Genomic DNA, 26,264 nt, shown 5'->3' on the forward strand with positions numbered 1-26,264 from the left:
CTCCCCAGATTCCCTATTTCATTTTTCTCCATAGCACCCACGGTTTATCTAACTTACTCATCTATTATTTGTTTAATTTTTGCCTCTCTGTTAAAATGTAAGGTCGCTCTAACCGGTTTGGCTCAGTGGAAAGAGCGTAGGCCTGTGGACCAAAGTGTCCCGGGTTCGATTCTGCGCAAGGGCAAGTACCTCCGTTGCAGGCTCCTCCCCGGCCAGGCCTGGGTCTGGCCTCCTGCAGTAGGCAACCAATCTGTGTGTTTCTTTCCTTCTCTTTTCTACTCTGCCTAAAAATCAACGGAAAAAATATCATCCGGTGAGGATTAACAAACAAACAAACAAAAACGTAAGGTCAATAAAGGCAGGTGTTTTGTGGGTTTTGTTCAGGCTCTGTCCCCAGTGCCAGGCACTGATGCATAGTAGGTGCTCAATGTTGCTGCAGGAATCAGTGTATGAATTCGCTTAGGACAGCAGCATTTTGGGCTGAATTAAGGATCCAAACATGGGCCCTCACACGGGTGAAGGGGGGAGTCCTCTTCCCAGGCAGGCCCAGCGGGGTGGACGGGGGTGGGGGGTGGGGAGGGAGGGGAGGCAGGGCGCGGGGGCGGCAGGGGCGGTGCCAGGGGCGGGAGCTCCGCCGTCTCAGCCTCGCAGTGACCCGGAGCTACCCGCCTTGAGTTGTGTAACCTTCTGAACTTCCGTCTCATGTTGGGGCATCATGACTGCACCTCGGTGGCAGGTCCTTGCAGGGCCTGCAGGCGACACTGCTGGTGGCTCAGTGGCTGTCCTGGGGGGAGGGGGGGGCGGGGGGGACGCACAGAGGAGGAAGCGGAGGTGGCCGCGGGCTGACCAGGTGGGAGAGAGAAGCGGAGGGGGGAAGGGAGTGCGAGGAGGTCAGGGCCTCAGGGGGATGGAGCTGGCGCGGCCCCAGCCGGGGCGGGGCCGGCGGAGGTGTTCCCTGGGCGGGACGTGGCCGTGGCCGGGCACCTATAGGTGTCCCCGGGCCCTCGGCCGCAGCACTCACGGCGGGAGCTGCCTAGGCCGGTTGGGCTCTGCGCACTGAACCACCGAGTCCGACACTCCGCGCAGCCCGCGCTGTCCTGCTCGTCCTCGCCACCCAGCACGCACAGCCCGGCCCCAGCATGACGGACCAGGCGGCCTTCGACACGAATATCGTCACCCTGACCCGCTTCGTCATGGAGGAGGGCAGGAAGGCCCGCGGCACCGGCGAGATGACCCAGCTGCTCAACGCGCTCTGCACCGCGGTCAAAGCCATCTCCACGGCCGTGCGCAAGGCGGGCATCGCGCACCTGTGAGTCAGGCCTCCAGCCGCCAGTCCGTGTCCCGGGTCTGTCTGTCCTGGGAATGTGCCCAGGGTCTGATGTCTGGTCCTACTCTAGCCCTCCTGCTCTCAGCCTGTGTCTGTCTGACAGCGGGGAGGCTGGCCTGGCCGCGTTCCCTTCCTTCTTTCCTCCCTCTCCCTCGCCTGAGGTTGGCACTCAAAGCCTGATTCCCCCTTCTCTTGAGCTTGGAGGTGCCCACCCGGGGGCCTGCACCCCAGCCACACCTGCCGCCATCCTGCAGTCCTCTCCCTGGGGCTGAGCCGCCTGCCTTGCTGGGCACCCCTGTCAGCTTCCTCCTGGTGAAACTGGCTGGCGGGTGGGCACCTGGCCTGCTGGCCATACGCATCCCAGCCTCATACAGGGAAGTGGGGCACCGTACCTTTTCCCTTTCTCTTCTTTGACCTCCTTCATGCCCTATGGATTTGGGAGCTCAAGTTGGGTTTAGGCTCAAGTATCTCCTTGAGCCTAAACAGGTCCTGTTAGGAGCCAGGGAAGCCCAGGCAGGAAGCCTGCAGTCCAGAGCTCTCAGGAGCAGCAATGCTGTGTGCAGAGGGTGCAGTAGGCTCGGGTGAGGCCTGAGACCCTGCATTTTAAGAAGGTCTTCAGTGGTGCCCATGTGGCTGTTCTGCAGATCACCTGTGTGTAGCAAAGGAATCACAGGACATGGGGTTCAAAGGGCATCTTCTTGTGAGGCTTTTGTAAGTGACACAAACACTCTTTGGTTTACTCTGGTGCACAGAGCATTCTGTATTTAGCTGGTCCTCATGTAGCTGAAGGGTACCTGGGTTTTCAGATTGCGCCCACTCTTCCTAATATTCCACACACTCAGGGACACTGTGAACATGTGCACCATGTTCTTAGCTGACCTGAGGGAGTGTAGCCCCTGCAACTAGTTGGCTCTGGTCCCACAGCATGGATTGCTGACTCTTAGGAAAGGAGCGTATGGTCACCCGTATTTTCAGAAGTCAAGCAGGGATGGCCTGGCCGGGAGAGGCACTGGGACAGGTATGTTAGGAAGGGTGTGACTCCACCACTATTTCACCTATGGCTCCTCTTAGTAATACATTTCTAAGGAGTCTTTGCTTTAGGAAACACATTCATTTAAAATCTTGCTTCAAATTTAATTTACAACAAATAGAGGCGGCCTCATCGCTTTACTTGTCTTTGAGGATGAGGGGAAAGAGCACCTGTCATTTCCTGTATTATTTTAAAAGTGTGTCCGTCCAAAGGAACTTGGAAATGCAAGATCTGCTTTGAGGTGTATATTTCCCACCTTTTAAGAAACCTCAGATGCTGGGACCTGGACAAAGGATACTTGTGTTGGCTGTGTGAAATACGTATATTTGTTTAGGCTAAATAGTGGTGAATGCCAGGTTTAAAAAAGATTGTTGTTGTTATTATTATGAACTACTTAATAAGATGCACTCATTGACAAAAATTTAAACCATACAACTGAACGTAAAGAGAAAGGTGGAACCCATCTCTATCCATTCTCTGGGGCATTCTCCATTAATAATTTACTGGTTATTTTCTCCTATACATATTTATACTCATGTAAGTTTATACATGGACATATATTTACATGTATCCATATGTAAATAGCAAACAGAATGGGATTACAGTTAACATATTCTACAGTTTGCTTTCATCATTCAACAATATATAAAGATCATCCTTCAATGGCAGGACATATAAATCCACCTCCTTCATTTTATCTGTTGCCTAGTGTTCCATTGCACAAATATATCGCTATTTTACTCTTCCCCTATGTTAGCACATTTCACTGGTGTTTGACTATTTCAAACAGCATTGTATTCGTGGAACAGGGACTGATGCCTCGTCATGTGGGCGGTTGACAAGGAAGTCCAGAATAAACACTTAAGTACTCCTGTGGGAAAATAAGAATTTGCTGTCTCAGAATGACGTGGTCAGGGAGGCAACAATAAGACAAGATCTCGAATCAGGGCTCCAAATTACATTCATTATTGGCTTTGATGTCCTGGATGAAAAAGCCAGTGTGCAGGCAAAGGGCTTGTTAGTGCTGAAGACTTGCCCTGGAAGGGCATGTCCCCGGGATGACGAGAGGACTGCTGATTTGCAGGAACCTCACAGGAACCAGTTTCAGGAGCTCAGCCATGAAGTCTCATTAGGAGACTTCAGGAGTTTCAGCCAAGAGCCCGGCTAGAGTCCGTTCTCTCGTGCTCTCTCTCTCTCTCTCTCAACCAACAGTTGCTCTTTAGCCACTTTTCTTGATCTCAATAAGACAGTCATAGAATCATTAAGTTTTAAGCTGAAAGCCTCAGCAGCCACCTGGCCCCACCCCACTTTGTACAAATGAAGAGCCCAGGTTGGGCTCTCTTTGTCAAACCACACAGCTCTTCCTTTATTTTTTTAATCTTTAATTTCTTTATTGGTTAAGGTGTTACAAATGTATCCTCATCCCCCCATTATTCCTTTATTTTTTAGAAATCAGTTAAAGCTGACCCAACTCTCAATCTCACCTATGAATTACGTTTTTGATGTGAATTAAGATTTGTAGCACAAGAAGCCATTGCCTCAGAGCCAACCTGTTCTCGAGGCCTGTGCTCTGTGCGCTGGCTCCTCCACCCGCTGCCAGCAGAGATGGGGGCGGCAGTTCTCGCCTGAGCCCTGTCAGCAGCCTGCAGGTGGATCTGATGAGCTCATGGGTCAAAAGCCAGCGTTCCCCACCAATGTTTCCATTCCTTTGGGAGAAAATGGTCCTCCGGTGTCTTGCTTTTGCTTTTGGCACATTCGGGTGACTTCCCTTTGTATGTGCTTCCAAATCGCTGTTTGAAGGATTCACTGGTTCTATTCAACTCAACAAAGTGTTACTGAACACGCACAATATACAAAGTTCTAAAAGAGCCCGAGAGAGGAGAATGACACAGAGCTTATGCTGTAGGGAAAGTAGAAGTACAGAATTAGTTACAAGACACACTAGAGATTCTGAAAGATGCTTTCACAGCGGTGCCAGAAAGACAATGCAGATGCAAAGGACGGTGGAGCATCAAGACGGGCATCTCCCATGGGCAGGAACAGAGAGATGGTCACAAGGCCTGAGGGCTGGAGTGCATTTCATCGTGTGAGGAAAGGTACCAGGTGAGCAGAGATTTCTGGGAAAGTTGCTCACCCAGTTTGACAGAAGTATGCTGTACACATGGCGGGGTGTTTGTTGGTGTTGCATTGTGGGTGCATTGGGGAGCATCACATGGCAAGGGTGAATACTTTATATTTTGCAGGCATGCAAAGGAGAGAGAGTAAAGGGTTTTGAGCAGGGTAGTGCCATGATTAGAGACTAAGCTGGGGAAGAAATGGCTGGAAGTATAGCTTTGGGAGAGGGAAAGCTAAGACCGGGGGGAAAGCAGTTGAAAAGGGGGGGGGTGTGTGCATGAGAACAGCACCCAGAGCTAGAGCATTAGCGGGAGGAGGGGAGGGCCTGGGAGGAGGCCGAGTGTGGATCCCGTGAGAAGGGCCACTTCTCAAAGAGTGGGTCCTAGCCAGTGGCAGCAGGGCCTGCCAATAAACTAAAACCAAACCAGAATTCCAAAGGCAGAGCTGATTGCTTGAGGCTGGGGAAGGGTGAGAAGATGATTCCAACATTTTGGAAACATTGAACTTGAACTTGAGGTGTCAGAAGGCTGTCCAGTTCGAGATGCCGTCCAGCCAGCAGTTGGATGGGCCAGGCTGGAATTTGGTCGTGAATCACTAACTAAAGATTTGGCCACTGGAATTTGGCCCATTCTGCCCTGAGGCAGAGAGGAAGAGGAGAACATCAGGACGGGGCGGAGCAGAAAGGAGCACGCAGGGCTTCAGAACAAATTTTGGAGAGAGATGGAGCTGGGCTCAAATTCCTGGCTCTGCCATTTAACTTCTGTGAGGATTTGGGCAACTGATGTAACATCTCTGAGACTCGGTTTCCCCACTTGTAAGGTGGAGACGACGATCTTTTTCAATCTCAGAGAGTTGTGTGCGGATGAGCTGAGTTCATTGAGCAGGTACTGCTATCATCGTTGTTTTTCTAGGCTGAAGGTTATTATTATTTTTATAAACCGGGATCTTTTTATTTTGCTTTTCATTCGGTACTAGCTGCCCACATGCAGCCAGCAGGCATGTCCTGCAGGCCGGCCCGTTCATCATCTATTAAAACCACGTTGTGCCCTCAGATTGGTGACAGGAAACCTCCTCCTATCGTGGTCAGGTGGTGTCCAGATCAGTTGCTTTTGTGTGTGGGGTCCTCTCAGTGTCAGTGGAAGAAAATAATGAATAAATAACTTCAGTTTTAATTTTGGAATTACAGCTCAGCTAATACATGCTTCTGTTTATCTTCACATTTGCAGAGTTTGTGACATTAAACCTTTGGAAACTTTGTCAGATTTATGTTATGTTTCTTGAGTTAGCTTCTCGGTGGAATTATAACTTCCTTTTCACACCAGAAGCACAGCCACCCTCCACCCTATTTGCTCATTTGGGCCCCATGGACTCCGGCCAACCCTGGGGACTGTGACCTTTAAAAGCTGCTTCTGGTTGGTGTCTCTCCTTCAACGTGTTTCTGGTCTGACCCTTGGACGTTCCCAGCTGGGTGAACAGTTGGTCATTTACCTTGAAATCAATTAATAACAAGTCAGTGTCACCTTGGACTTGAGTGATAAGGATTGAATAATCATCTGCCTCCAGTTTTCTTCCGTTGGGTGTTCTGAAAATGAGCTTTCCCATGGTCCTTTGTGTGCTACGGACAGTGCTTCCTGCTGTGGTGGCTGTCATGTGGACATCAGGGGGAAATGGTCTGGAGTTAGCCAATCAGGGAGTTTCTGAGCATTCTTCCCTAGGTGTGGCCCTGCCTTCGGTCCTTATGCTTCAGATATCACGAATCACAGACTATGGCTGCAGAATGGCTCAGTCCCTTCCAGAAACCACATGCCAATTTAAAACAATGTTAATATTTAATCCATAATTCTAAGGATATTAAATACTGGTCAAATTAATCTATTCTTCTAAGGAGTTCCCCACCATATGAATTAAAATGACTTACAGTTGTTTTTCAGATTTTCAGTGAGGTTTACAGTAAAAGAGATTTATATTAGACAAATTTTTCCAATCAGCATTTGCTCCTCAACCTCCAGAAAGAGAACTTTTGTGTCTCTAGGGGTTTAAAAAGGAACCACCACAAAGGCTTAAACCCTGTCAGGACGATCCCCCCCCCCCCCCCCCCCCCCCCAACCCAGTGGATTGCGCTGCAGAGCCAACCAGTTTGAGTGAAATGGGAGTGAAATGTTGAACTTGGAGCACTTTCTTTAGTTGCCAGTTACCTGTGACACAGTTCCCAGGAGTTGCCTGTAAAACTGGTTTAGAGGCCTTGGTTTCTGGGTTTCCACTCCCCTCATCAATCAGCATTTACTTAGTGGATGCCTGGGGGCTCCATTAGGAACAATGGTGGCTGCCTTTGCGGCTGTAAACCAGGTGCATCACGCAGTGCAGCCCTCATTCTTACAAAGCCTGGAAACTAACAATCCACCCGGGAAGCTGAGCCACGCCCACACACAATCAGTAAGAGGGAAAGGCCGAATTAGGACCCGCCTTGGGTGGTTGTGTGACTGCCGGGGAGTCAGGGATGGGCATGGGACCAGAACACCTCTTGCTCACTGGCCAGCCTCAGTTCTAGCCCTTTACCTCTATCAATGCATTTAAGGCCTCTCTCTGCATACGAGGTTGTAGATGTACTAAACTCCCACGTGACAGATGAAGAACCAAACGTGACCTGGCCAGGGTTGCTGAGCATGTGGTGGGCGGGGCTGGGATTTGGACCCCAGTGGTCTAGCGTCCCAGCCCGTGGGAAAAAGCCCATGAGGATTCCGTCCTCTTCATGATGACTTGCATTTTGGAAAAGCTTCCTTGGCAGATCAAGTCACTGGCTCAGTCATAACTAAGGTCCCTGTCTCTGCTTACTCAACACCCAACTGCTCCTGACTCCTTTTCTGCATGGGGGGGTGGGGGGGGGGGGTGGGGGGGGTGGGAAGGGGCAGAGGGAGGGAGCTAAGCCTAGAGCTTCACAGCTTGCTGGGTCACCCCATTTCTCCAACCTTATGATTTGTTTCTCTTTCTCTACTGATGGTAAGGCAGAGCTGGCCCTGGACGGTTTTGTGACAGGGCTGTGTGATGGTTTCCCCACATTCTTGCAGCCTCTTTTGCTGCCTGATTCTGGCCCAGGGAGCAGCCCATTGGGCACTGTTCTAAGAACGAGCCAGGCGGTGTGTGAAAGCATTGCTCAAGTCCCCTTGGGCCTCCATGGTGCCACCCTCTCCTGTTCACAGGGGCGGAGGGAAGCCCCTTCCTGACCCGCTGGGCTCTCCCTGAGGCTGCCTAGAAGTCAGCCGATTCATTTTCTAAGCCCTGGTTCAGCGGCCCAGCAAAGGAGGGGCTGTGTCTGCAGGAACTGAGGCCCAGGTCTGCTCTGGATTCTGTAGGTGGTCACACTGCTCCTCCGAGGGGCAGTTGCACTATATGGTGAAGGCTCTTGTTCATTGGTCCTTTGAGGAATGATGGTTGATCAGAATGCAGGCATTTAATGTTTCTAAAGGGGGTTCTGAAAACTTGTGTAGAAAATAAATTCCATGTGTTCTTCAGCGGCTTAGTTCTGTGAGGATATTTCTGAGGGCCTTTTCCATTGTCAAAGTCATCGGAACCGTGATTGCTTCTGACCTTTCCCTGACCTGTGGCAACACCTTGCTGCCCCCTCAGGGCCCCTTGAGGCGGGTGGGGAGAGCCCAGGACCTGGTCGTGCCTGAGCAGCAGTGCAGGGCTGTGTGTGAAGCGCCAGCCACAGCCAACCCTGTGAGCTGAGACCCGGATGGAAGACTACCTGGCGATGTGTATAAACGCAGATATTCTTGCTGCCGACAGGCAGTCTGGGAGCCCATGCTCCTGAACGCTGTTTCTACCTTAGAATCGCTTGTCCATGCTTTCTCCAAGACTCCCCCCCCCCCCCCCCCCCCCGGCCCCAACAGCACGTTTTACCAGGCACTTCTCATGAGATGTCCTAGAACAGTTATAAAGTGCCTGGATTTTAAGTTGGAGGGGCCCAGAATAACCAACCTCCATGGTTTTTTAATATTCTTCACAAGCAACTGGAGAATCATTGAAGAAGGGTCCTTCTGGCTAAAACAAAGGGGGGGACCCTCAATTCTGGGGGAAGTGAAAGAGAAGGAAGGGAGGGGTGACTACATAACCTTCAGGGAGGCGGAGCCCGAGGACTGGCCAGTTGTCTGTGATGGGTCATTTGGTGCCTGGTATCATTTAGCTCAAATGGCCCCTTTGCAGCGAGACCTTCCTTGACGGGCCAATCCACCCCCTGCCCCTCAGGCATCTCGTTTCATTTTATTAGAGCACTCGTCACTATCCAACATTATCTCATTCGTTCCAAATTACTTGTTTCTTGTCTCAGTAGAGTATAAGCTTCCTGAGGCCAGTGATACCATCTGTGTTGTTCTGCACTGAGACCCCAGCACTCAGGACAGTTTCTGGGGCACACTGGGTACCCAATAAATACTCGTGGAGCAAATGAACACTCACGCAGCTACTCTAGGAGCTGACTGGCCTTCGCCCGTCGTGCTGAGCGAGATCCCTGAGCTGGCAGAGTGCGGGCCAGTGTGGACAGTCCTTCCCATGCCTGCGGTCCCTCTGCCCAGCCGCCCAGGCCTCCCTGCCGCTGACCCAGTGCGCCTGTCCCTGGGACCCTGCAGGTGGCTTCCCTGGCACTGCTGAGTGTGAATGGCCTTAGAAGTTGGTCACTCTTGCACGCGTTCCTTTGGGCAGTTTCTCTTCTCCTCAGTGAATGCCATTCATTCAGTCAGCAAGTATACATGTATTACTTATTATTATTTACTTATTATTTTATAATCTTCACCTAGGGATATGTTTTTATTGATTTGAGAGAGAGAGAGAGAGAGAGAGAGAGAGAGAAATCGAAGTTAGAGATTGGTTGGTTGCCTCCTGCATGCACCCTGACCGGGAATTGAACCCACAACCTTTTTTTGATGTATTGGGCAACACTCTAATGAACTGAGCCACGCGGCCAGGGCCAGCAAATATTTATTGAGGGCCTATTAGGACATTGGGAAGAAACATGCCTTCTGTCCTCATCCTTCTGGAAGGAAAGGACAAGCAACCGTGCCAGCGTGATGTGGGTGAAGTCCCGGGAATCAGGCATCACCGAGACCACATTCCTCTCCCACCATCTACAGCCCTAATGAGAGCCCCCTGTAGAGAGCAAGCTCAGGGAAGAACATTAGGCACCTCATGTATGTTACCGCCTGCGGTCCTCTAACACCTCCCCGAGGGAGCGTGGCTTCCATGGGCAAAGCAAACAGGAGGCTCAGCGAGGTGAGGGCTCCAGAGCTGGGGGAGCCAGGTCTCTGTCATGATGCCCATGTTCTCTCCATCAGCGCTGGCCATCCGGAATCAGCAGTGACTGTACCCGTGGAAACCTCTGGCGAGGAAGGAGAGCTGCTTGGTGCCAGTAGGCCAGTGAGGGGGGGGATGTATCTCAGTGGGTGGGCCCGGCCACGCCCTCCAGCTCCTCCCAGAATTGGGCTGCCTTCTTTCTCCACCAGCGTTGGCCTACAGTGAGGGTGAGAAAGATTGTGTGGAATGAGAACAGAAAGCTCAGGGACACGGCATCATTCCCTTGCCGGCCTGGAAAAACAGCGTCTCATCCGTCAGCCTCCTCCTGCTTCTCTGTCCATCCCATCTCATTTCGTGGGTGAAAAACCAAAGGACCCATGACTTGCAGCTATAGCCGGTGTCTCTAGGAAACACTGGGCAGTGGGGTGATGAGATCCCTGGAGTTACCTCCCGGAGAGTCGGGCCAGATGAGACGCTAGGGTTTGGACGTCTGGTGTTGGTTCAGATCTGTCCAGCCGGACGTGCAAGTTATGCTTAGACAAGTGCATTTTGGGGAGCTGAAGCGGCGCCCTGGGTGCCCGGACAGTCCGTTCCCAGGTGAGTGCTCCCAGAACTCTGACCAAGGTGCACTGTGCCCTGGGCCCCTGCTCCCAGTCATTAGAGGTATGTTCCACGTGCCTGCTGTTCTGTCCCACATCCAGCCTCTTTTCTTGTTCTGTGCACCCTTCCTTTAGAACATTTCCCCTCCTTTCAGTGTTCCTATCCAGTCCCAGGCTATCAACACCCTCCTGTCTTTCCTAGCAAACGAGGCTGCATTGTGGACAAGCCACTGGGATTCTGGGAATTCCACAATTACTGACTGCAGGTACCTTGCAAATAAGGTAGAAACTGCAGACTTTCCAGCCCTCACCCCCCGCCCAGCCCTTAGGACTACTGCCAGTGGCAGTGGGGTGCCACTGAGAGAGCCTGGCCTGGGGGTCCCCGTGGGCTTGCCACCTCTGCTCTGCTGCTCCAGCTTGGACAAGCTCTCTGCTGTCTCTGGTGGCTTCTGCCTGCCTCTAGGAAATGAGGTGGGACCAGTCAGTATCTTTTCTTTTAGGATGTTTTCAGCTATAAAACCATGGACACCCTGGGCTTCATTCATATCTCAGGACCCCTCCCACCCAGAAGGTTTCCCTGCTTGCTGTCATTAAGCATCGGCCATACATTCGGGGGTAAAAACCAGCCTGGGGGAGGCAAAAAATCAATCTTTTTGTGTATAAAACATAGCTATGCAGACAGTGCCTACACAGATATGTACCATATCTTTTACTATTAAAATTAATATTTCAGGGGGGAGTGTGATTAGAGAAAACAATCTAAAAAGCTTCTTTAGAACCCATAATGGGGGGGGAGAGCTTGAGAAACAGATTTCACTACAAGGTGTGCCAGGTACCATGACAGGCACTGGACAGGTGAGTGACGATATTTCCTCCCCTCCAGGAGCCCATGTGCAGGGACAACCATGCTTCTTGTTCTTCTAAACCAGGCTCCTTCTTTTTTTTCTTCTAAATCCTACCACATGCCACGTTCGGTGGGTTTATATGCATTTACATGCTCTGGTGGTCATGGCTTGTATTTTTGTGGCTTTTCTCCCCTCTAGCTATGGAATTGCTGGCTCTACCAATGTGACGGGTGATCAAGTGAAGAAGCTGGACGTCCTCTCCAATGACATGGTCATTAACGTGCTGCGGGCATCCTTTGCGACCTGCGTCCTGGTGTCGGAAGAAGATAAACACGCCATAATTATAGAACCTGAGAAAAGGGTGGGTCTGAACTTCCACCATCCAGGGTTTTGATGTAACCATTTTTCTATCTCACTTCAAAAATGACTGCAATTGCTCAGCCACGCTGGATTCCCAGGAATCACCCTAGATTCCTCCTGAACCATGTCATCATTTCACAGATCCATCCTCACTACCATCTCTCAAACTGTCCCTATCTGTCCACTCTACCACCACAGTCCACGCCATTATTTATCCTCCAGTGGACCCATACATGGGAGAGACTCATATATACTCATACTCATCTCCACTCCTAACTTTTCATGGTCATGTTCAAGGCTCTTCAACGTCTGGCAACTGTTAACAACTTCTTTTGCTTCATCTTCATCCACCAAATTCCTGCCCTCACAGTTCAATTCTTCTGCCAATGTAAACTGCTCCCAATTCCTGTCACTGATTTATGGTTTGGAATCCTATTAATCTAATTGTTTCTTGAGGGAGGAAATGAATTATATTCTTCTCTGTATCCCAGCATCTAGCATAACTCCTGGCCCATTGTAGGGGTTCAATACTAAGTTATTGTTGCAAAAGGGAATGGAAAGAGTATATCCAACTTTTATAGAACAAAACAATTATATGATAATTTAAAAAAAAACTTGAAATGAGAAGTGCAGTTCTATGGGCTTGCTGTCTTTCCCTGTTTGAGATGAATCGGGACATGAAGGAGTAGAATTAGAAAAAAGCAATCAGAAGATGAACTTACAGAGGCTACCTGATGCCTGGTCTTGACATTTTGAAGAGTGTAGGGAGCTATGTCCGATTAATTTGTTTTACATTATTCCTAAAATATATTACATGTCAGATTCAAAGTTCATGTTGTTCTCTGTTGGTCTTCTCAAGGTACTTGGCAGTTTCAGGCATGTGGATTGAATTTGTTGTTCAGTGTTCTCTACCAGTTGGCCAGCTTCTCTGACTACAATGTGCTTTTCTAACAGGCATGTTCCTGTTTTCCAGATGACAGTTTCTCCCACATCAGCCAGGGTGATTTAAGAGCAAGTGGTCAGGGAATCAGAGAATTGTCTTAATTTGATGCAGAACTTAAAAACCACCTCTTAAAGTAGCTAATCTGGATATGGAAAATCTCCTATGGTGTGTTGATAAACTGGTTCTGTTTTGGAAAAGTCTCTGATTTGTAGTAATTGCCAACACCAACTTCGTAAATACTCCCCCATAGTTGATTTCAAACTACCAACGTGACGTCACTGAAGGCAGAGCTGGGAAGAGATGTGCACAGCTCACCCTTGAGGCCAGAAACCTGACAGCCCCATTCAAAGACCAAACCTGTGGTAGTCCCTCTACAACAGAATTGCAGTTGGGATATCCATGAGAACTCTGCGCACTGCAACCCAAATGTCATCTAGAAGACCTGCACTAGGAGGTTCTTAAAGACTTGAATGTTGTGTTAGCTTCACTTAAGGAATTATGTATACATCCCTAATGAATGAAAAGAATTAAATGACTAACCTTGTTTCTCTTCTTCCTTTGGCTGCCAGGAAACTCAAGCCAAAATTCTGATTCAGCTGTATCAACGATGTAGGAAATTAAGACTTATTTATCTATATTCCATTACCTTCATCTGCGCCTCCTATTCTAAGTTGTGTTTTCTCTGCCTAATGATGTTTTGGTACAATAACAGTCATATGATTATGTATATTCATTGTTGTTTTCATTTTGCATGCCACTCATAGCTTCCATGACAGAGTATAAATAAGACTCACATTTCTTGAACTTTCCCCTAGATTCCCCCCCTTTTTTTAATCCCCTTAGTGTATACTTTCTATTTTGTTATAATGTGTTTATTTTTAAAGTAAATTTTTATTTCCTTTTTTGTTGTTGTCCAGGGTAAATATGTGGTCTGTTTTGACCCCCTTGATGGATCCTCCAACATCGATTGCCTTGTGTCCATTGGAACCATTTTTGGCATCTACAGAAAGGTACAATGTAATGGATAAGCCCCTGGTTTGGGATCCAGAGGAAAGTTAAGGTCGAGTGCCCAGTCCTGTTTCACTATTGGTGGAGCAACCAGAGCGTATATCAGGAAACTTTGTGAGACTTGACAAAGGTTTATGTCTTGAGTTCTGAATTTTTCAGCATTTGCTACATAGTGAAGATCCATTAAGTTGTTAGAAAATGTAGTACAGTGTGGGTAGGAAGAGAAAAATAGTTTACTCACAGCTGTATCATGCTTTCTTTATAATAGAAAATGAAATTAAAAATAAAGGGGCAGTAGAGGGTAGTTACAGTGGTGATACTATGTGAGCTGAGAATGGTGTGAGTATGACAACAATGAGAGTACATATGTCAGAATTGTCCTTGAAATCTACTCTCCCCACAGCTAAATTCAGCCAGTTGCCTGATTTGTATGGCTTCTGAGCAAGAATAACCCCTCTGCATTTTAAAAAAATATTCTGAAAAAAACTAAATAATATTTCATAGCCCATAACATTTATATGAATTTCATTGCCACTGCCCCTAAATAAAGTTTTAATGTGGTCAACTCATATGTTTACATGATGCTTTTGGCAGGTTCCATGATGCCCTGGCAGGGCTGAGCAGTTGTGATACTTTATGACCTAAACCCTACAGTGTTTACTGTCTGTCCACTTATGGACAGAGTTTGCTGCACTCTGCTGCGGCATGGGACCTGGGCCTGCCTGGGTCTTCTACCTGTGTACCTGGGCAGGTACCTCTACCTCCAGAGCCTCTCTTTCCTTCTTTCTCTTTAAGTGTCGTGTGTGTGTGTGTGTGTGTGTGTGTGTGTGTATAAACAAAATAGAATGAATACCTGTGGGCCCATCATAAAACAGAAATCTGAAATATGTTTTCATGTTTATAATTTGCAATGTCCTTTAAATAATCTGGTCCCCATAACTCAGCCTGTATTGTTTAATTTAGAAATAAAACCTCACAGATGCCCTTGAGTCTGAATCACTTTATCTTAATGGGCAGGTGGCTGGTGAGGCTTCTCCCCACTCTCCTAGTTGAGCATACGGAGGCCATAGTTTAAGTAGTGAGACCCAATTTGCACTTTATTGTTCAAAGTGACTTGTTGGCCAGTATTGGATATAATCTCCTTTCAAACATGTGGAAATCAGGACTCCATGATACACTCTTTGGTCATTGAGTGTATTTTGCTTTTGTCCCAGCTGAGAGGGACAGAATACCCTTCGGCATTTGTACAGATAACAAACCCCTCGAGGCAGGGGCATCATCTTAAACAGCTAATCGACTTGAGTAACAGGTTCTAACGCTCATACCAGGAAGGTCAAGGCAAGAATTTATCTATTTTCCAAGTCAACCATGAATATACCATTCCTGTTATAGACAGGGAAGCAGACCATTTTATCCGCAAAGTATCAGGGCTATCGTCTGGCAAGAGAGGTTTGTAGCAAAAGTCTTCATTTGAAGCAAGACTGCTGGTTAGTGACTCGACCAAAACTAAAGCAGCGCGAATGTTTGCCAGCTCCATTCTCCACCTCAACCCCCAAATAAGGACGCCTTGAAGGAGACCAGAGAAAACTAGAAAACGGAGACACTGGCTGTCAATTAAAAAGATCAAACAGCTTGCAACAGCAGCATGAATTAAGGATGCTACAACTCAACAATGAATCTCCACACTCGTCTCAATAAACCCGGTGTGACTTTTAAAAGACTGGGAAAAAAAATATGAGTGGGATACTGCCTTTGTTATTTCAGTTTTCAAAAGCCTTATTGATTATTTAAAGCCATTTGAGGGCCTATGGGGCATAAACATTGATGTGCCCGATGCTTCAAAGGTGACCTTTCCTGCTTTCTGCACAGATGGCTCTGGGCTAGAATTCAGCTCCCTGGGCCCCAGCTCAGCGCACAGCATCTGTAACAGGAACTCGTAGCAGCATCAGGCCTGCCCACCAATGCCGGGAAACAGCTCCAAGGGGACCTCGAAGGGCTGGTGGTCTAGTGTCCCACCTGAGGAGGGGTCACTCACTTCTGCTGGGGACACCAGAGGAGTATCATTCTCCTGAGGTGTTGGACACCATCACGGTTAGAATGTTTGTCCGGATGTGCCCACCCCTGGAGCGGAGAGGGAGGGAGGCAGCATCCTAAGGAAGATTAAGAGGAAGTTAAAGAGGAAGTTATCAGCGGGATGGTGATGGATGCTGGCCAGGCAAAACCAACCCATCTGCAGTCCAGAGAACAATCTCCTGGAGGCAGGGACATCATCTTACACATTTTTGTCTGCTAGGGTCCCTGCTGCAATCGTAGGTAAACAATGTTGGCTACGTTACTGGGGACGCCGCCAAATGCGCTGTGAGACTTTCTAAGGAGGGTTTGGCCGCCCCCCTAGAGGACGGCTACCTGGTGACACGACAGCCACAACACACTTCTGCCCGACTTGACTTTCTCGTCTGCCCCCTTGAATCTCCAGAATCGATGGGGTCTTTCCCTCTACTCCTTACGGGATGGCGTGGAATAAAACAGACCCCATGTTGCCAGGTTCTTCATGCACACGGCCCTGCGCATCCGCATGGGAATGTGGTGACTGTGCTGGGGCCTGCAGGAGGGAACTCATGCATTGGGAAGGGGTCGGGCTAGAAAAGAATCCCTCCAAGTCCACGATTCGATGGCATTACTTTCTGTTTCTTGTGAGTATGTGGGTCATAGATAGTGTTGCCATTTCTTATTTCCTGCAAAGACGTCAAAGGGTAAGATTGTTTGGCGACAGTATTTCAGGGAAATTCTGTTTTCTCTCGCACCTTCCCCACAGGCAGAGATGGATGGTGCTGGGAAGGTGGAATCTCTGGGGAGCTTTTACTAGTGGAGAACTGATTACTGCAAGCCTCCAGCAGCTCCCAGTCAGCCCATTTGGTCCATATTCCCGTTGTCTGATTCCCGCTGCACTGGCGGGCAGGCCTAAGTGGCTGTGTTAGAGGGTAGTTAGAGGCGTGAGTCTGCCCCCTCTGTCACTGGCTTCGAAGGAAGCTGGCTCCTTTTTCAGGGTCGTGCACTGGCAACATTAGGAGTTAGGGAAAACTCAAGTTTTCCATACTGTGTTTAGTCTGTGTTGACCCAACCCAACCAACCAACCACCTTGACGAAAACCTTTTATTAAATTTGAGGGCCCAGCCAGTGTGGCTTAGTGGTTAAGCTTTGGCCAATGAACCACAGGAGGTCACGGTTAGATTCTGGTCAGGGCACATGCCTGGATTTCCAGTTCGATCCCCAGGAGGCGGGGGTGCAGGAGGCAGTGATCAATGATTCTCTCCTGTCATTGATGTTTCTATCTCTCTCTCCCTGTCCCTTCCTCTCTGAAATAAAAACAAAACAAAACAAAAACAACAAAAAAACTCACCAGTTGTGGCGATGAAGGGAAAAATGGAAAGAAATGGTTTTAGCAGTTCTTCCTTGTACATTAGTAGTTCTTACCCTCAGCCGCTGGCATCTCTGGCTGGGAAAGGAATAAATAAAATTGGCAGAAATTGCCCATTTTCACTTCTGTTTAAATTCAGGTAGAGACTGTTCAAGCTGAAAGATTTGTTGGGGCTGCTTTGAGGAACGAAGAAGCCAATCAAGTGTTGATGAGACGGTAGTCATCGGTTAGCAACCCATTCCTTAGGAGCCGTCTCCTTCGGGTGTTTCATTCCTCAATATTAGGCAAACTGTGGGTCACATGACCCAGCGGGCTGTGTTCCTAGTGAAAAAAAAAGAAAAGATGGGGGTGCACGTCTTGTTCTAAGTGTAAGATTGTTTCGTTTCACTCCTGTACTTGTGTGCGCATGTGAGTGTGTGCTGATGCTGGTTTGTGATGGAGCCAGTGCTTCCTACCGCGGGTCATGGCGAACACAATGGGAGCATCTGCCCTGGCCTGCGCTGGCTCTGGAGGGTTTTCCAAGTCCCCATGTTTCTGAGAATCTCCTTGGTGTGTGAGTGATGTGGGCCACATTGCTCCCGGGGGATGGGCGGCAACTGGCAGGAACTCGTGGAATTGATGTTCTCACCAGACTCGCGGCCCTGCAGCCCGGTCTTAATTTGTTTAAAGAACGATGGAGTCGGCAGGTGAAAGACATCGATGCCCATAACAAGATTAAATTAGCGGGAGCTGGCAAGAAGGCATGCTCTGTTCTGAAAGTGAAAATAGAGAAATGAGGGAATATCAAATTAGTAAAATCGGAGGAGGGCGGTAATTGGAAAGAAGGTCCCAGCTGCAGGAAATCAGGGGCCTGTGGGAAGGCTGCTGTGGGAATATAATGACATCACTGTTCGTGAAGGAGGGTCCCTCTAAGAAAATGCCTTATTTCATCAAGAAAGCATCTTGATAATGCATCTTGCTAATGGTTGAACTGAAAAAAAAGAACAACAAAAAGAACCGCAAAACAGAACAAAAATGTGTTTTGTTTTCTTTCTTGTCCTAGAACTCTACCGACGAGCCTTCTGAGAAGGACGCCCTGCAGCCGGGCCGGAACCTGGTGGCGGCTGGCTATGCCCTCTATGGCAGTGCCACCATGCTGGTGCTGGCCATGGCCTGTGGGGTCAACTGCTTCATGCTGGACCCGGTGAGAGAGCCTGGGGGCAGGGGGTGGGGGGTTAGGTGCCTGGCCGATGGCTGTGTCAGATATGTGTGTGGGGCATGGACTGGGGTACATAGAGGGGGGAGATGACGTCTGGAGGGACGGGGGGGGGGGGGCCAAAGTGGAAGACCACATGTATGTCAGGAGATTATTGAGGTGAGGATTAATGTCTGTCCAGAGCATGAAAGAGGGCCTTTGTTCCAAGATGAAATCTTCGGAACAGACCTTATTCAACTGACTCCAATGCCCATCTAGGCCGGGCAAACCATGTGAATGAGCACAGCGTGCTGCCAAGCCAGGCCGGGGGCGGGGGTGGGACTGTGGTGAACTGGACAGGAAACACTGTGCTGTGTGTTTTTAATGTGATGGTTCTGGATTTGTAAAGCACTGTGCTAGCCAACTAAAGGCATTCATGGACCAGATGAGGCCTGTGGATGGTCTGTTTACCCCCCACCCCCCACTGTATTCTTCACTAATGTCCTCAGTGCACGGTAGCCCACCTGAACGCATATGCTGTGCACTGGCAGGCACACCTTTGGTAACCTCCGCAGTTCTGACAAGGCTCTGATGAACTCAAGGGTGTGAAAGTAAAGAAGGAAATGGAGATCAGTCGTTGGCCCACCTTATGGAGAACAGCTACCTTATGGAGAGAAGCCCAGGGTGCATGAACAATACTCATTGGCAGTTTTAATTTGTGGATAAGTCCTACGTATCTATTAATTGGGGTTATTTACCTATGGATTCAGCAGTCGCCAACCTTTCGGACCTCACGGACCACGAGTGGCCCGCGGACCACCAGTTGGTGACCGCTGACTTAGATGACAGTGTCAACAGAGCAGATGAATGAGGGAAAGAAATCTTTTCAAATATCTGGTGCCATGAAATCCACCACTGAATACACACCCCCTAGGACAGTCTTTACTAGGTTGGCATTTCATTGTGTGTTTGGCCCCCTGCCCCAAGGGTTTATAAACACCTTTTACTTTTAGAAATGTTCTTGGGTGACATTAATGACGCATGTTGTTTATTTGGTGCTTTTTGCTGACAAACCGAACACAAGGACGAGCAGCTGGCTGGGATCCTGGGAGCGACGGGCTTGCTCCTGGAGAGGCTGGGGTTGGTTTGTGGCAGGGACGGTAAACCAGGGTGCGGGCGCCTTTGCCCCCTGCACTCTTGCACAACTGCACTTTGCCTCCTTGGAAGTGCCGGCGTTTAATAAATAAACAGGGGTGGGGGACAGCACTCGAGTAAGTCTCCAGCGAGGTGACCTGAGGGAAAACAGTGGCAGAACCAGAGCACAGTTCACTGGGAGCCGGGGCTGGGGCACAGTTTCTGAAATCACTGGTGTCTCAGCCCCCAGACACATCCTGCCTCCTCACGGCCTGTTGCCTTTGCTGATGGGCGCATCGAAAAAGTAAATCTCTTCTTGTTTCCAGATCGCAGGCGGTGTCTCTGGGCGTCAGTGTCTGTGTATTTGATGGTCCTTTGCCCTCCTCACACCCACTGGCCGCTCAGTGTTTGGAAGGACTGCCTGTCCCCAGCGGGCTGCCTCCCGGATCCGGGATCTGGCCAGCCCTCTGCTGGCGGACGCCTGTGGGCTGAGCCTCGGACCGGTTTAGCCTTTCCTTTTCCTTTTGGCTTGCTGCACGCGCAGGCTGAGGGTTTCTGCTAAGAAGCTAAGTTTGCATTTTCAGCTCGTCAGGCATTTAACGTTCAAAAAGCTTTCCCATCTCTTGTCTCGAGTGCAGGAGGCCTCCCTCCACACCTGCGCTGCGGGCGGTGTCTGCAAAGCATGGCTGTGTGAGCTGCGCGGCGCCTGCCATGCAACGGCTTCATTTTCCAGACTTTTTAACCTTTTTTTGTAAAGATATTTATTTATTTGCTTAGTCTTCTGACCATAAAAATATTCTGCATATTTGTGGTCAGAATAGTTGGAAATATCAAAAAGCATAAAAGAAAAAAGAACCACTCCCAATGACAGCTTCCAGTGACCACTGTTAATACTCGCCTCTTTTCTCTCCTCCCCGTCACCCTTCCTCCTCCCTCCTCCCTCTCTCTCTAGTCCCACGTGCTCCATACTGGCAGGAACCAGTCTTCACTGTGGGAATAAATGGCGGGAGAGATGTGTTGATGGGGCCTCCCTTCTTCTGACTCTTGCCTCCAGGGAGCAACCCCCTCCCCAGATGAGCAGCACCCCAATCACCTTCTCAGTGACACGCAGGAGCCCCAAGCAAGCCTCAGTCTAGAGCAGGGGTGGGCAAACTTTTTGACTCGAGGGCCACAATGGGTTCTTAAACTGGACCAGAGGGCCGGAACAAAAGCATGGATGGAGTGTTTGTGTGAACTAATATAAATTCAAAGTAAACATCATTAAATAAAAGGGTACGGTCTTTTTTTTTTTTTAGTTTTATTCATTTCAAAGGGGCCAGGCTGTAGTTTGCCCACGGCTGGTCTAGAGCCACAGGAGTTCATTGACACTTTCCCTCCCAATTGCAAAGTCTTTAGCAGAACCTAAGCTCTAAAGGCACCAGCTTAGCCCTGGGGCTTGGTGGGTGGGCATTCTGACAGACCCTGAGAGTCAGTGAGCAAAGGCCGCTGACAGTTACCTGTGCTGTGAGTCAAAACTCAGGCTCTGCTCTTTTCTAGAGCAACACAGGGAAGGGAAATGCCATCAAGGTGGGGACGGGTAGCTGAGAGCAGCCCTGAGCCCTTGGGCGCGCTGGTGTAGCCCAGCTATCTGTCCCGTCTGAGGCCTGCCTCCTGTCTGCACTGACCTTTACTTATATTAAATGTTTTCCAGAAGGCATGCACATCTCAGGGCGTGGGTGTCCCAGGGCCACGCGCTCCCTGTGCTGGTTGTCGTCCCACAATGCAATGGCATGTCAGTGATCCCTCAAGAAGAAAAACCTGTGAAACAAAAGCCAAGCTCCTTGTGCTGGTGCATGGGTGTGACCGCAGGCCCTGCGCCCCTCCCACAGCTGAGCCAGCCTGTTGCACCCTCACACAGGCGGGGGGAGGGGGAAAGGGTGCTCATCACCTCTCCCCCTTTCCTCCTGTTTCACAGGCCATTGGAGAGTTCATTTTGGTGGACAAGGATGTGAAGATCAAAAAGAAAGGGAACATCTACAGCCTCAATGAGGGCTACGCCAAGGACTTCGACCCTGCGGTCACAGAGTATGTGCAGAGGAAGAAGTTCCCCCCGGTAAGTGAGGGCGGGGAGCCCCTGAGCTGGGCAGAAATGTGCTGGTTCCTGACTTACCTGGAGGAGAACGGGGCAGGGACAAGAGCAGCTTGGCTCCCACTGCGCACTGACCCCATGATTAAGTTCCCACCCAGGCCCCGGGGACTGGGACCCCTGCCCTGGGACGTCACAATCGGAGGGTCTGTTTTAGCCTTTGCCGCTTTCTCTTGGCAGAATAAAATCAGGGTCATCGGGCCCGCTGGCTGCATGAGCTCATGGCAGTAAAGCATGTTTCACTTCTGGGGTCCCTGATCCCAGGTGGTACAGAACGTGGCTCTTGCACCCAGGACCTGCCCGAGGCGTCTGACGGGTCTGTCAGTCATCTCGGGTTCCAGGGTGCCCTTCTCGGTGTCTCTCAGTTACTAATTACTGAGCATGAAGAGAGAAACAGCTGGTGGCAGAGCTGGTTCCGTGTGGGGATGTCCAATTTTGTCACACTCTTGTCCCATGCCATTGATGCCTGCTGAGTCCTGAAGAGGAAGCCGAAAGGCCGTCAGCATGGCATTCGGGGCCCTCAGAACTGGCCCGGGCTCTCTCTCCAGCTCCGTCATCTCTCCTCCCACCTCGCCTTGGATTCCTCTCATGCCCCCTCCCCAGCCCCCGCCCCGTGGACAGCACTTGCTTCTCTGTTAGCTTGTGTACGTCCATTCCCGCAAGATGAAAACTCCGCCCTTGCCCAGCTCCTTAGCTTGGCAAAATCCTTCCTAACCTGCAAGGTTCTGCTAAGTGGCACCATTTATGTGATGCCTGCCCCAACCCCATAGCTAAAATCAACAGCACCTTCCATGGGGTTTCTGAGGGTAATGGACCTGCTGTACAATGGAGGAGAGGCGGTCTCCACTGGTCCACTCTCTGCTCCTTGGGAACAGGATTTTCATCCCGTTTCCTAAACACGCACCATGTAGGTGCTCACTAAACGATTGTCGAGTCAAATAAGTGTAGAGGACACAGAGAACTCCCTTTCTGTCTTCTCTGCAGCCCTAATGATTGCTGGTCTTAACCTTGCAGGATAACTCAGCCCCCTACGGCTCCAGGTACGTGGGCTCCATGGTGGCTGATGTCCACCGCACCCTGGTCTACGGAGGGATCTTCCTGTACCCGGCTAACAAGAAGAGCCCCAAGGGAAAGGTAAGCAGATCCTCGGAGGAGCGGTGGTTTTCATTTGCAGCCCAGGGGTTGACTGAGGAAGAAGAAAAGGTGGTGATAGCTGTGAGGGTCTGCCGTGGGGTGCTAACAATGTCTATGGCATATCCTCATCTGGGTTAAGGTGGTTCTGGTTAAACTCAGGCAGTACCTGCAGAGCCCTCTGTTGCTAGCGATCAGTCATGGTGTTATGGTCAGGAGGGGCTGAACGTGCTCAGCTCTTCCAGTGGGCACGCGGTTTCGCTTGAGCAAAATAAATTCCATTCATAAAGAGAAATGAAGCAGTCCAGCCCCATTACCGAGGCAGCAAATCAAATCCGTATTCCAAATAGAGGTTTTCTTTCATTGCTTTCAAAAGGCATAAAATAGCAATAACTAATGAGCGGACATTGGCTGCTTGGAAAATGGTACCTTTCAAGGGAAGGGAAGGACCTCCGGGGAGACCTGGGGCTTTGGGGTGACCCGTTACACGAACGCCCCAGTTACTGCCCGCGGCGTGTGCTCGGGCTGGGGGCGCTGTGCGGCCCGGCTGGCTGACCGTCCGCACGCCCTTCCGCACAGGGGGGACAGTGCTGCCTTCCCAAGTACTGTCCTTTTGTTTTTTTTCCCAATAGACAGCCTTTTTTTTTTTTTTTTTTTTTTTTTTTAATATGAGAGAAGGAATAGAGACAATAACCCCCTTAAGATAGAAATCTGTGTTCAGATCTCTGTTTACAGCACATTGTGTCCACTTCACTGCAGACATTGTGTTCACAGAAAGCACCACTCCTGCCACAGCCACCTCGGGCACCCGCCCGCCTATGTGATTAGCTGCTTTCTAGCGCTTTTCCCTAAGGCCCCCAAAATTATTTTTTAACAGAAATACTGAGGTTCCTTCTTTTTTTCAGTTTTGCAAATCTGGCCATGACACCTGTATGGAAATAGAGTCAGGAAACACCTGCAAAGAGCTGCCTGCTCCATAGGCGACTGCATGAAAACACACACAATAAAAAAGTTAATATTTAAAAATAAATGCCAAGCCTCATACTATAGTAAATCCCAACCCGCAAGCCTTGGGAGAATTATAAAAGGAATGTGTGTAGAGTTGCAAACAATATCATACTGTTTGGAGGAGCCAGTCTGCTTTCCAGATGTCTGCAGCCAGACACAACCATGAATTCTTTTTATGCTTTTAGAATAGGCAAAGCTCCATCCAAAACACACAGAATCACTCATTAGGTCCAGTCGCCGTGCCATAAAGAGAGGGGAGCCATCGGTGCTGCCAATATGTCATTCAGCCCCGAGTCCAGGTGCTCGGTCTCATATTCGCATCAAGCAGTCCATTCCTGCCTCTGGCTTGATGAATGGCTTAATTAACCAAATGCTAAATTAACCATTTGGTCTTATATGCAACCTTGAGGTGTGTGTGTGGGGGGGGGGGTGGGGCGGGGGGGAGGGGCGGGGAGGGTGAGAGGCTTTTACAACCTCATAGAAGGAAAAGGAGAGTCTCAGTTACCTTGGAAACGAACACCAGCCCTGCGCTATTTTGCTGTGGAATAAATCCTCTTTCTGTGAAATACCTTCTGGTGTGAAGACGCTGCTCTGGGCTCTTGTTTTCCAGTTGAGACTACTGTACGAATGTAATCCAATGGCCTATGTCATCGAGAAGGCGGGAGGATTGGCTACCACTGGGAAGGAAGCTATACTGGACATCGTTCCCACTGACATCCACCAGAGGGCGCCAGTCATCTTGGGGTCCCCGGAAGACGTGACTGAGTTCTTGGAGATATATAAGAAGCATGCTGGCAAATGAAGAGCTGACCTTGCCTGCCCCCCGCCCCCCGCCCGAAAAATTGCCTTTTATCTGGACTTTTATCTGACACGGCGCTACCCCATTCTGACTGCATTATACATTCCTAGGCAGCAGAAATAGAAAGCACAGATATCTTCACCATCAAGTGCTGTGTAATGCCTAGTGCTGCCTAGCCAAAATGCTATCTATATAACGCTACTGATGATCAAGATATATTTTGAATAGATAGAGGAGAAATAAACCTATTTTTCCTTTTTCTAAAAAGTCTTCATTGCTTTGTGTTAAATAATGGTAAAAGTCATAGTGACAGTCAATGCATATAACATTAGGTAACTCATTTAATCTTCACAGCAACCTAACGAATTAGGTGCTATGAATAACTCATTTCACCTTGACATCATACGGAGGACAGAGAGGTGATGTAATCTGCCCCAGGTCTCCAGCCAACGAGCCACAGAGTTCAGATGAACCTAGGCAGTCTGGCCACTAAACTCAGAGTCAGCCTATTGCTTCTCCTAACGTATTGTCTGTGCAGGTCTGGATGTGCAGACCTAACCTGAGCAAGGCTGTTTATACTTCTATTAGAGGCCTAGTGCACAAAATGTGTGCACAGGGAAGGGGGTGTCCCTCAGCCTGGCCTGCACCCTCTTCAATCTGGGACCCCTCGGGGGATGTCCGACTGCCAATTTAGACCCATACCTATGGGATTGGGCCTAAACTGGCATTTAGATATCCCTCTCGAAATCCAGGACCACTGGCTCCTAACCACTCACCTGCCTGCCTGCCTAATGCCCCCAACTACCCTCCCCTACTGGCCTGGTTGCCCTCAACTGCCCTCCCCTGCCAGCCTGATTGCCCCCAACTGCCCTCCCCTGCCGGCCTGATCTCACCCCTAACTGCCTCTACCTCGGCCCCCACCACCATGGCTTTGTCCAGAAGGAAGTCGGACATCCGGAAGATGGCTGGTCGACCCGGTCTAATTAGCATATTACCCTTTTATTAGTATAGATTGTCTGTGCAGGTCTGGATGTGCAGACCTAACCTGAGCAAGGCTATTTATACCTCCCGGGGCCTGGAGAGGTGATAAGTTTGTGATGGTGCCCATCCACAACCTCTTGGCCTCCCATACATGCACATAATTATCTAAGTCACAAATGAAAGTTTATATTATTACTCGTGGTGACTTTTAAAGGTCTAATTACCATAAGGAAGAAGACTCATCATTAAACGCACAATTTATGAAAATAATAATATTGTTGCGAGCAAGTGAATTTCTTATTAGACTCTTTGTATAAACATTTACTCCCTTAGCTGACCCTGGTTCTTTCCGGATTAGAATTGCCAAGATCATGGCAAATTATACCAGGTTTTAAGAACTATTTGGTGGTTTCTTTTTAGTTCTAGTTTGTTTTATTTTTAAAAATGTTTCAATTACAGTTTACATTTAATATTTTTTTGTATTCATTTCGGGTGTACAGCAACTTTATAAAGTTAAGTTCTTGATGTTATAACAATTATTTATTTTTACTTGTGAACTTGAAAAAGTTTTTTTGTGTAAATCCTGATCCTTTTTGGTTGTTAATCCTCACACAAGAATATTTTTTCCATTGATATTTTTTTGAGAGAGGGAGGAGGAAGAGAGAAAGAGAAACATCAGTGTCAAAAAGACACACCAATTGGTTGCCTCCCACAAACACCTGACTGGGGCCTGGGATCAAAGCTGAAAAAAACATCAATGTGAGAGAGATACATTGATTGGCCACACACACACATACACACACGCACACATGCACACACACACACTCGACCAGGGCCTGGGATTAAAGCTGAAACCCAGGTACATGCCTTTGACCAGGAATCGAACCCATGACCCTTCAGTATGCAGGCTGATGCTCTAACCACAAGCAACACTGGCCAGGGTCCTGCTCCTTTTTCTTTAAATACACCTCATCAATTCCA

General features: G+C 49.1%; 1 protein-coding gene across 1 annotated transcript; it reads left to right on the top strand.

The window, feature by feature from the left end:
- The first annotated feature begins 1,007 nt into the window (after nt 1-1,007).
- Nucleotides 1,008-24,569, top strand: FBP1 (fructose-bisphosphatase 1). Its single transcript, XM_070400819.1, has 7 exons — nt 1,008-1,309; nt 11,401-11,563; nt 13,423-13,515; nt 17,974-18,114; nt 21,194-21,331; nt 22,379-22,498; nt 24,114-24,569. The coding sequence occupies exons 1-7, from the start codon at nt 1,140-1,142 to the stop codon at nt 24,303-24,305; spliced, it is 1,017 nt and encodes a 338-aa protein (XP_070256920.1). The 5' UTR covers nt 1,008-1,139; the 3' UTR covers nt 24,306-24,569.
- The last annotated feature ends 1,695 nt before the right edge of the window (nt 24,570-26,264 follow it).

This window comes from Myotis yumanensis, unplaced genomic scaffold (genome assembly GCF_028538775.1).
Source record: "Myotis yumanensis isolate MYYU_CA2020_CCGP unplaced genomic scaffold, mMyoYum1.0.hap1 SCAF_21, whole genome shotgun sequence".
Lineage (NCBI taxonomy): Eukaryota > Metazoa > Chordata > Mammalia > Chiroptera > Vespertilionidae > Myotis > Myotis yumanensis.